At 34.5% G+C, this 12,338-nt stretch overlaps 1 protein-coding gene across 1 annotated transcript; it reads right to left on the reverse strand.

Annotated features, from left to right (window-relative positions):
• Positions 5,965–12,278, reverse strand: LOC18782768 (sec1 family domain-containing protein MIP3). Its single transcript, XM_007216987.2, has 7 exons — positions 12,029–12,278; positions 10,165–10,308; positions 9,382–9,531; positions 8,748–9,257; positions 6,686–8,245; positions 6,544–6,612; positions 5,965–6,393 (listed from the first exon to the last, which is right to left on the reverse strand). Exons 1-7 carry the CDS (start codon positions 12,074–12,076, stop codon positions 6,265–6,267), a joined length of 2,610 nt encoding a protein of 869 aa, XP_007217049.1. The 5' UTR covers positions 12,077–12,278; the 3' UTR covers positions 5,965–6,264.

Genomic DNA, 12,338 nt, shown 5'->3' on the forward strand with positions numbered 1-12,338 from the left:
TAATTCCTTTATTGGCCTTCTGCTAGCATGCATTCTACTTTGCCTAAGGTTATGCTGGTTTATTCTACTTGCATTAACTACAGATGGTCCAGTTGAACTATATTGGTCTTCTGCTGGCATGCATTCTACTTCAATTAACTTATTTTGATATTCTTTTTCTCCTAAAATATTTTCTAATCCTATATTTAAAATTAAATATTTTATTTCTTCATATGATAATCTATGTAATCCTAAATCATAAGTCTTATATATTTCTATGTATTTTTCTTCATTAAATTATCTATGTCATCTATGAGTTTATCAATTATATTATCAAAATTATGTTCAATCATATTTATTTCTAAATTATCAAATGCCATGTGTATTTCTTCTGCTTCAATTTCTAAATCTTCTATATCATTTATTTGTTTATAATTAGTAAATCTTACAATAGCTTCTTCACCTATATGATTTTTAAAAATCTGTGCTTTATTCGGTTGTCTATTTTTTGCTACTTGTAAATTGGGTAAAATCCATTCTGTTCCTTCTAAAAAGCTATTATCTATTAGTTTTGCCTCTATCATATTAACATATTTACTACCAAAAGTTTTTACTAAAATTTGAAATTCTACATTAAATTTATAATTATAGTTATCTGAAGTTTTTCCTACATACATAAGACCAATGTCTAAAATATGGATGGTTTCAGAAATATCGGTATTCTAAAAACATAGAAATTTCGATGGAAATATTGGGATATTATCAATATTGATAAAAATTGAATAAAACCACGGAAATTGTAAGAAAAACTTGAAAAATTTTCTTCAAACTTTGGTGAATGTTTATTTAGTCAATTATCTATTACTTTATCACAAAAAATTAGAAGAAAATGCATTGCATGATGTGTTTAACTGATTTAAGTTGATTATATAGCGAGCTGACAAACACTGTGAGTGTAGAAAATATGTAGTAATTAATGAAAGAATATTAAACACACCATAATAATTTATTTGTAATGATTTACTACAATATTTCGCACTTTATACATTGCATGATAAGATAAATGAGTGATTTAGTACCACATAGAGTTTCTATAAGGTTCAAATTTGAGTTATTTATACTAACACCTCCTGAGGTTTTTGGTTTTTTATAAAACTTATTGAGGTTTTAGAAATTACAAGAACACTATCTGAGGTTTTAAATTGTTTTCACAAAACTCATTTTCATTGATTTTTATCCAAAGATTGATGACTTTATACAAAAAAAATTCTCCGAATGACAAAGTTGGCCTTTGAAATTAGATTGCATATTTTGTCATTTGCATGAGTTTTTTTTTTGTTAGTGAAATCATCAGTTTTTGAAAACCAATCAACGAAAATGGGTTTTGTGAAAACAAACTGAAACCTCAGGGGATGTTCATTTAATTTTTCAGACCTGAGGGGGTTTTTTAAAAACACAAGAAACCGTAGGGCATGTGAGTGTAAATAACTCTTCAAATTTTTTATTGTCTTCATCATCTCGATTTTATCGATATTATAGCGATATTTTGGCCAAATGTTGCTGATGTGTGCGAGAAATTATCGACATCGATACTTTTTGATGTTATTGTCAATATTATCAATATTTATACGATATGTGTATGAATACTTTTTAAAATATCCTTGACCAGAAAAAACGATAATATCTTCGATATTTCATTGATATTATCAATATTTTAGACTATGCATAAGACTAATACTTAAATTTTTATATTCACATTTCATACTACAATTTTTTGTTCTTATACTAATTTTAATATGTTTACTAAATTCTCTAATATTCATGACGTAATTAGGAATACATCATATAACTGCTAGGTGTGAGCTAAGATCTACTTCTACTGTAGTTATAGTTGCTTGTTGAAATGCTTTAGTTCCTAATTATGGTCTCATGAATCCAGCTATTCCTATCATAATTGCTCCTATATGGATTTGTTGATAGTGTAATTTTTTAAGATGGTCTATTGCTTTGTTACTAAGTAGATTAAGTGTTACCTCTTTATCTATACAACTAAATGATATAAATGATATTTATTTTTCTGGGATTTTTCAAAACATTTTCTAAGAAATTCTTGTGCTTCTTGTTCATTAGGATATATATCTTCTGTTCTAATTATTATTTTTTCCTTTTCTCCTAAGAGTTCCATTTACTATTATCAAGTGGATTTATTCTACTTTTTCTTTTATGAGGATTATTTCCTAAGGTTAAATTTTCTTTTTTGTTGATTGCGGATTTCTAAATTAAGGTACTCTATCATATAATTAAAATTTATCTAAGTTTACCTTTTTCATTTTAATATGCTTAAATGCTCTTGAAATGCTTATATGGATTCTTTAGAAACTTGTAAATGATACTGGTTCCTTATTATGCTAATTTTCATCTTCGATAATTACTTACTTCAGGTGATTTTATTAATTCTTATAGATTCCTAATTTCTACTTGGTATTCAACTTTCTGTCTTTTTAATTATTATAACCTTTCTTTTATTGTAATAGGTGTCCACCAAGGGCCAAACATGCAAAGGGTTCACTATTCTTAACTGATGATTCTGGTAATTAATAAAATTTTAATAGGTTATTGGTTTTTTTTATTTTTATAATCAGTTGTGTTGATTGACTTCTGTCCTCAAGGTACTTTATTGTTATAATTATATTATTAAGGTGCTAAACTAAAGCCCTGATACCAAAATTTCAACGGGTCTCTCGGTCAATGTTTCTAAATGCCAAAATAACAACTAAACACCATGCCTAAAATATGGAACTGCAAAGACACCAACTTAAAGAGCTATGGAGCATAACTCAGAGGTTCCCTAACAGACATCTAGTTATGGTTATGGCAAATATCAAATATGACCAAGTGCTCAAATAAAGTATTGATCGTCAGTTTAACAAGATAATAATACAATTATGAAAGTGTTTCCCTGTTTTGAACAAGAAGTCTACTAAGAAAATCAAAAATAAAAGAGAAAAAGACTTACTTAATTGCATTTGTTGCTAGAATTGTTATCACTGGGTATTAATGATGGTTGGAGATATTAATAGTGGTCGAAGTAAGAGAGTACAATAAGATAAAGTACATGAACAAAGAGAGTTTTATTTATGGGAAGCTGAAGAAGAAAGTACTGAGATTTTTTCTTTTCTAGTATTGTACTTTTCTCTTCGGAGCTTCAAACTATATAAATCATTTACCGACCTTATTCTTGGCTAAGGATGGAGAGCTCTTCTTCTTCTCTCTCTCTCTCTCTAAACTTACATATCACACTTGTCACACACACCTTCACATGCAAACTGATACAACACCCCTTACACTTCACATGCGCACACCATAATCAAACAAATTCACATGCACACTAAGACAAAAGGCACTCAAACATATGCACAAACAAACAAAACTTCTTAACATAGGCTGCTGCACTGCATTACTGACAATGTTGCTTCACTGCAATGGAATAAAGACAAAATCTTCACATGTTTTTTTTAGCCTAGGATTTGCATGTCTTTGATTCTAAAGATAAGGGGCTTTTATGTCTTTTTGAAAATTGTTTGAGCCTAAAAGAATTCACATGCCAGGCCACTTCCCACAAAAAGCCCAGGAACAGGAAAACAGAAGACCATGTCTTAACTCCAAAAGAAAAGCCCAATTCACGCCAGAGGTCCATGTTTTTTTTACGAAGTGGTAGAATTGTAAAAACACAAAGCAAGTCAGTAAATTGCCAAATAAAATGGCAAAATTGACCACCAAGCAGATCGTTAAAAATCTAGAAGAAAGAACTGGATTGGGCCCAGCTTCTAAATCCTCACCATTACTCTCAAAGAAGCCCAGGAACAAATCAGCAGATTTTTCTGGAAAGCCCTATTCTCAAGAAAACCCACGTGACTACCTGACATTGAAAAGTCAACAATTTCAACTAGTCACAAGAGAATTTAACAGGGAAATAATGAAGGCAGTCTTGCAGGAAGATTTCTCCAGTCTTTCACAGATAGAGAAAAGATCAAAATCCCTATCTATATACAAAAAAAATTTGCTCCAGAGCAGGTGCTATTTCCAAGGGATAAACAGACTATATTTTCTAAAGAGATAAGTAGGGTGCAAGGAGTTGTTCATTTAGAAAATCAAACTAACCATCATGGCAGATTGAACTCTTACAAAGAGGAGTCAAAGGGAAAAAAAGGATTAGGTTTTCTTTCAAAAAACAGAGAGGTGATCACCATAAAGAACTGACTGTTGATGATTCTTCTCTGCCAGAACAGATAACTTCCTTTTTTCTTTACATTTAAAAATAAAAGATCTTTCTTTTGAAAAATTTTGCCGCCCATTATTAAAAGTTTAGAAACCCACATTCCAGCATTCTCTATAAATATGAGAGGGGGTGAACAGATCAGGGGACAGCCAAAAAAATCAATCAAAGACCAAAACTCAAAATGATCACTTGATCTCAAAAAGCCTTCAAAACACTGAAGCAACCAAAGCTCATTAAGCCACAACAAACAAGTCAGCTAGAATTCAGAATCTCTAGAGTCAGTTCAGTTTCAGAGAAATAGTCATACAAAGCGAGATCTCTCTCGTTACAATTAGTTCAGCTTAAGCCAAATCAAGTAGAGTTCAGGTTTTTATAAATATGAAAACATCAACAAATTTGTGGAGAGCCTTAATCAAGCAGAACAGGTACTACAGTGCAGTTCCAGCTCAGTAATCATCAAATCTAGCCACTTCTGCTCCTTCCAGACTGAAGTGGTTCCAATTCTACCCGTTCAAAAAGCCTTCCAGGACCTGAAATAGATTAAAGCTCTGCCAAACTCAAACGTTGGTATCGATTTACAGCTGAAACTTGACAGTTGAAGGTGTTGAAAGTCCAGTCCAGCACAGACATACTCAGTCCAGCCCGAATCAGAAGCATATATCCAAGCAGAAATTGAAGTCCAACGCTCTTTTGTCTTTTTTAGAGTTGGTCTTCCCTTTTTGAGCTTTGTAAAAGATAATTATGCCGGAAAACAGTTCACTTTCTTATTATTTATTAAGGCCAGAACTACCAGTTTTGTACTGGGAAAAATTAAGAAGTCCTCACCAGTCTGAGGCAAGAAAAGAACTTATTTGGGAGATATTCCTCACCCAAATTCACAATCGCTTGTTTAGAAATCAGTAACTTGGGGCACAAGTTATCTATTTTTAAAAAGTCTGCTAGGATTTTCATTGCTAGCAGTGACATGCTCGCACACAAAAGAAAGTTGACTTGTTGACCAATCAATGGTTTTCGAGACAATGAGGAACTTTACCCTACTTTCACAAGAACAAATCTAAAACGGGCGAACAAAAATATTTTGGGTTTGTTTGACAGTAGGTTGCTTCTTTTGGGTTTTTCACTAGATTCCCGAAAAAACAAAAACAAAACAAAGTACTATTTTGTAAATAGTACCAAAATTAATGTTAAATTTAGGGGTTTTGGGCAAAAGTTTTATCTTTTTTTCTTCTTAATTTTTATTTTCAAATTGTATTTGATGTCAATATTTTTTTTATTACAATATGTTATTCATTTCTATTTTTGTTTTGCTTTTTGTTTGCCAAAATTAGGAAGGGGAAGAGGAAAAACTCATACACACGACGGGTTTTCTGTGCCAATCCAACTAACACTCCATTGGTATATGTTATTTATTTATAACATTTTAAACATGTGAGATGAAATTGACGAAACTGATAAACAATCCAAATTTCAAGATCAGGACTACTAAATCTAAAAACTGTTTTGAGGAATTAAAATGCTACTTGAATTTTAGTTCAAGAATTATTGCAACAATTTATTTTAATACACTAAAGAATTTTAACCTCGTTTTTCAAAATTTTGAAATATAACGTGGTGCTCGAAACTCTCTCAAGTGGTTTAAATTAAAATGAACAAAAGAAGAGGGCTAAAAGTCTTTAAAACATCCAAAATTTGGTTACTTTAAAAAATAAACAAGCAAAAGTTTCATTCTTCATATCTAATTTCAGAGTGTTCCCAATTTATGAATTCAGCTGGAAAATATTTTCTATCAATTTGTATTCATTTTTCTTTTCTTTTTAATGATATTTCGAAGTACTTCCATTTTGGCTTTCCCCAAACATGCGCGTTAAGGCAGAATGCATAATAGCTCAGTATTCAGTAATTCCGAGGGGGGAAAAATATATATATACATTGCTGATGAAATATTAACCCAACAATCTTTCAGATTCACCTATTCTACTCTCCCAATCGTTCTTCAGACTAAACAATCAGAAATAGCTAGACTTCCCCAGCAATAAGTCAAGCATGTCGTCAGGAGTTAGGAGAGTTGTTCCACCAAGAATCAATTCGATATCCGGTCTTCCGCTTTCAGATAATGCCTCTTGAGCTTCACGAACCTTGTTTCACACAAAAAAAACACCAGGGTCATGCTTCTTTTCAAGGAACTAATACACTAAGTTTTCATGTGCACATGCTAAAATACTACGGAAAGAAGAACCGAAGGAAAAAAAAAAAAAACCAGGTAAAATAGTTTAAGAAATACAGACCTCGACACCATTGATTCCTCCGATAACAAAAACCAGGATGATATTTTGGTCAGCTAAACTTGGTTTTGCCTGAAGAAAATCAGAAAAAGGTTATTAAGTATATATGGGGCTACTGAACCAAAATCTGGAAACTGCAACTCACCTGCCCAAGGCCAAATCTTCTGAACCCACTTTTAAAAAGCTGCCCAACAGTAGAAGAGTGATATTCCAAACCAGGTACGTCATTCTTGTTCAAAATCCTTGTTAGAAGCTTATAAAGTAGTCCTCTCCTTGCATATGGATCTCCACTGAAATTATTTTCTGCAGAGAATGCCCCATCCTTCAATGGTATGTTCCGACTCTTCAAACTGGATAGCTTGTGAAGGAATTTGAACAGGCTATCAACCCTGTCACGCAGCTCCAACTTCAGTTGCATGTCACCATACACTTGCTCTTTACTGTCATCTTTATTGTCAACATCTTCATCACCCCATTTACCCCACTCATCGTCATCAAAATCATCAATGTCTATTTGATCTGAAGACGTTTCTTTACTTTCCTCTGATTTGATCTTTCTTAAGTTGGTCTCAAGCTCATCCATTAGACCATGAAGAAACTTCAGTTTTGCTATTGATGGGTTTTCCAAAATTGCTTCAACAATAGAATCCTTCAACAATTGCTCCTCTTGCCAAGAGAAAGGGCCCTCGGAACCAGATGTTGGGAAATTCTCACCAGCCAATATATATCCAGAAATCATAAGGAGCAAAGCATCCTGAAAAGAAAGCAACCCTTGTGACGCCTCCAATTTTCCATTCTTCTGTCCATGCAATCCCACCAAAGCACTCTTATTGATAAGATCACCAATTTGAGCAGCAAGACTCTGGCTTGTTTCTCCAGCACTTACAACATTTAATATTTTCTCTGCACTGATAAATGCTTCCCATCTGGCCGAATTAGATTCGTCAAGGGCAACCAGTGCAGCTGCTGCTAATTGAATAATTCCTTTGTTTCTCAGTAAAGATGACTGGGTTTTAGCCAGTGCTTTGACCATGGGTTGCAACTCTGACTTTGTAGCAAAACCAGGACGTGATTTCACATTCACAGTTATTTTTTCGCGGCGAAGAGCTTCTTGAAGCCACTTCTTCACAAGAATGGTCCCATCTTTTGTTCTCCTATCTAGTATAGCTTCCAAGTATGGTGTTCCCCGAAAATTTTCAGTTGAAACAAAAGACCCACTAAAAAGCTCATTTTCGAACTGAAGGGGCTTCTCATTATGAATTTTGTTCTTTAGATTAATCAAATCTAAAACTTGAGAAGCAGAGTTTCCAGAATCCAACCCACATAGAAAAGCTTCAATGTTTTCTAAAAGGCGAAAGTGATCTGTATTGTAATCTTCTTCCCTTAGAATTTTGGCAAGTGGTATCTGAACATCAAGAGAAGCCCGTTCGAGGTTAGAAGGGCTATGCTTGAGTTGGGTCTGTGAGCTTTTTAGGTAGGCAAAGGATGTTGTTTTTTCCCTACGGGGCAAGGATGAAAACATACAATCAACAAGTGAATCTCCATGACAGCATGGAGTAAGAAGATCAAGTGTACGGTCAACGAGTAATAGCCCTGCTGATCGTTTACGGCGACCTACATCATAAAGACTTGACATGTCTGTCATAACTTTCCCCACAGTTTTTGAGAGACCACCAAGTGAAAATATTTCCATCTTCAAGTCCATCTGCATAATTAAGTGAAACAAACCAGAGTCAGGGTAAACAACTAAAGAAATTGCAGACACCATATCAAATTAAACCCTTGGGGTACACACACACTAAAATAAAATAGTGCTAATTGTCAACCTATTTTGTATTGTATTGTTTTTACTTTATATACTTCGCATGTTGCTATTATAATACTACACAGACGAAACACACTTTCAAACGATATAGAACTGCAGGTTTTGGTAACAATCATTGTTGGCATTTAAAGTGATATCTATATCATGGAAAATGACCATCTAGAAATTTTGGCTAATTGAAGTTTTATATTCTTAGATTACATTAATACAAGGGTTTTGGATGGTTCAATATTTACAACCTTGTAAGCTGTAAGCCATCATTTAACTCTTTGGTAATATAAGTGCAATTTAGACTTCGGAAGACAATCAAATATGTAGAAACTTAAGAAATGAAGGAAATAAACTAAAATTGAATATGGGGAAAGGGTAGTATGTATAGCACCTTTGCAGCGAGATGGTAAAGAAAATTTGCTGTAAGAGTTGCCCCAGGAGGAATATCATCACCATCAGAAGGCAATCCAGTACTTAAGGGAGGCAATCCGGGACTAAGGGCATCCTCATGTTCAACTGATAAGTATGCTTCACCAACTGATCCCTCTGAAGGTAAAACAAAGACTCTTGGTGAAAAAGGACACAAAATCATGGGGAAGTGATGCACAGAAACAATCAGTTTTTTCCCTACATCTTCTGTATCAGCTATCAGATTCTCTTCAATGAAATCTCTTGCTCTTGAACTAGCTTCGGGCCGAGATAGGTCCTCTTCACTGGATGCAAGTCGTGACCATCCTTCATCTTCCAACTTTGTCTCATCCTTTAAATTGCTACCTTCTGTCTGTCTGGAATTTTCCTTACCCTTCCTGACAAGCTCCTCATAATCTTGGACAAGCAAGGATTCATATTCATGAAATGCATCTGTCCCCAGAGGTGAATCAGCATATGCTGAATGAGCTACCTGCGATCAGTAAAGCATTCAATAAGACATACAGCAACATGCATAGCAAGAGCAAAAGTGATTATAAGATGAAAAAAGGGAACATTATAAACTCCATCCAAAAGCAGTAACTCCAAAGAAGCACCTCTGAAATGGATGTGAATACAGTACAACAACGGACAGCTTGATGTGTGCTCAGACAACGTAAAATATATCGATGTGCATCACTTAGTAGACGAGATGTGATCACCACGACTTTCCTTCCAGGATCAGAATTTGCATTCCAATCAACCACCTAGAAAAGAAGGGATACAAACAGTTGAAGAAAAAAAAAGGATCATAGATACAGAATTAAACAGAATGTTCATCTGCGTCCTAGAAGCATATTATAACAAAAAGAGGACAAGAAGTTTGGTGCATCATGGAAATTATATACATGACATACTATTCTTTTTGTTTTTGCTCAATCATTCTGGTTGCACCACTGTTGGGTAACTGGTATAGCTGCAGCAAGGCCGAAACATCTAATGGAATAATATTATTTTCTCAATGACTACATTAAGGGGGCTCGACATAGTAAACAAGAATGAAAGTTTAATCAACAGCTTCACAGTAATTGAAGTTAAATAAAAAGGGAAGTACAAAGTTCTCCATTTTACTTCATGAATCGACATACGGAATAATTTCCAAGAAGACATTTTCTTAGAGAATATATTTTCCATCAATACAGAGATTTTACATGAAAAAATTGGCATACCATGACCATCAAAAGAAAGTTTTTTACTTCAAAAAACAAAAAAATTATAATTTACTACACTTGTTATGTAATATGGTTTCTCTGTCCAAAAAGAATGTGAATGTTGTTTCCACGTTTTACAAGATGAATGAAAAAACATAGCTCAAATTATGCCTGAAAAAACCAATTTACCGTATCAAGAGAACACATGTTTTCCAAACTACAAACAGCACGGACTCCATGGTTCAGTAACAAAGGAAATGCTCCCATGAATTGGAAACTCTGTGTAGACCCAGCATCTAAGTAAAGAACAGAACCTTCAATGTGCTCCGATATCTAAAAAGAGAAGATGAAGAAATGAATAGTCTCATAAGGCAAATATACATAATAATTTCAACTGAATATTAACGTGTCTAGTTGTTACAGAACAATTAATTAAAAATCGGAAACATATGCAGCCCAAATCGCACATTGCAGTTATATTGGCCTTAAACTAATTCCATAGCGCCCCTGTAATCTAAAACTCAAGTATGATTCTATATAGAGGAAGGATTCAAATGGGTTTTTTTTTTTTGTCAGAATCAAGTTTCATAGATAGAAAGGCAATGCCAATTACAAGATAGGGGAACTCATAAAAATGAATCCAAACAAATGCAACAGTAAAAGCCCACTAGAAATAAAACTCAAACAGGCATAAAGTCTACAACTGCCATAAAGCCAGAGCCCAAAACTGACATAAAGTCAGAGTACAAAACTGGCATAAAGCCAGAGCCAACCAAAAGCAGAAACACCACCAAACGCCAAAGTACTGCGGCCGCTGCTTCCATGAAGACTGAGGCATCGCCACGAGGACTAATGATGAGTGAAAGAACTGCAAACACACCAAAACACATAAAACAAATACAAAAACTACAAATCTGAAAATCCCTCGCAAAACATAAACCGACCATCAAAGACTCAACAACTCCTACAAAAACGAAACCATCAAAGCACCAAGAGGGAAACAACAGCCAATCCAAGAACAAACCTGGGAAAACACTTCCCAAAGGCAAAGAAACCAACATCCTAAGCAAGGAAGGAGGTGGTAACAACCCAAGAATGGAAGGAGGTGGTGCAAGCACGCTCTACACATCTTCCGAAGGGGACACGAAAAATCGTGTTTTGCATTAGTCGCTGCAGCCCATGGGGTCGATAGATCCAAGAGGGAGATAGAGTCCTTGAAGAAGCCAGATAAGGAGGGAGGAATTAAAGGGAGCTGGGAAATTAAAAATAAAAAGAAAGGAAGATAACAGAGATGGAATGAAGAGGAATACGGAAGATGGATGATAACATAGATGGAATGAAGAGGAAGATGGAAGATGGAAAATGGAAATTGAAAGGGGTATCAGGGGGGGTGGGGAAGGAGGGGTATTGACCACCTCCCCTCCTTGCTGCGTTGAAAGACTGAGGGTTTGAGAGAGAGGGTGCGGCACTAGGGTTTGAGAGAAAAAATTGGGGGCTGTGCAATGTATGGATTCAAATGGGTTTAAGATAGCAAAATCACAGATTCTTGGGCAGAATCCAACCTACTCCCGGCCAATTTTTCATTTAACTTTCAAGATGTCATTTTTTATAAGGATTTTCATATAAGAAGTCGAGTATCAACGTGAGCATTTGTAATTTTGTATTCTCAAATAAATATCACTAATAAGTCATATTGAAAAATCAGCTGATTGGTGAAGGACTAGGATTTTAACAACTAGAGAGGATGAACACTGTTTTTTATAAAACACCCAATAATTCAGCCAATATTTAGGATTTGTAACCCTAAATTCAAGCTGCAATCCCTAATTTCTATAAAAAGAAATCCCAGTTAGGCTCAGATAACTAAACTGCAGTTGAAAAACTCGGTTTCAGACCGATCAATGCAGTAATTTGCAAACTCATTATTTCCAAGCGCAGGAAAAAGTAAACCCTAAACAGCATATATTTGCAGGCGATAGATCCATTTCGTATCAAAATTCATAAAACCAACATCATTCAATTGAAAACTCATAAATAAATAAAAAGCATTTACCTGGCTAATGGAATCGAGGCAAGATTTGGTGACATCAACCAAAGCCATGTTTGCTTCAGTTTATAAATAAGCAGAAAGTCAGCAGAACAAGACTTCTCAGGCTTCCTTTGGTTCCATGGATATGCACTGTAATTCCCGTTCTCCTCTGTTTGCAGTTGGTTTTTGTTTAAATTTTTGTTTAAATTAATTAAACGGAAAATGGGAATTCTATGTACACCCACCCAACTGCTGAAACCACCCCCGTCCTAAACTTCCTTTTTTGCCCCTAACACAAATGAAATAATAATAAATTGATTTGAAGACTATGATT

This window comes from Prunus persica, chromosome G3 (genome assembly GCF_000346465.2).
Source record: "Prunus persica cultivar Lovell chromosome G3, Prunus_persica_NCBIv2, whole genome shotgun sequence".
NCBI lineage: Eukaryota > Viridiplantae > Streptophyta > Magnoliopsida > Rosales > Rosaceae > Prunus > Prunus persica.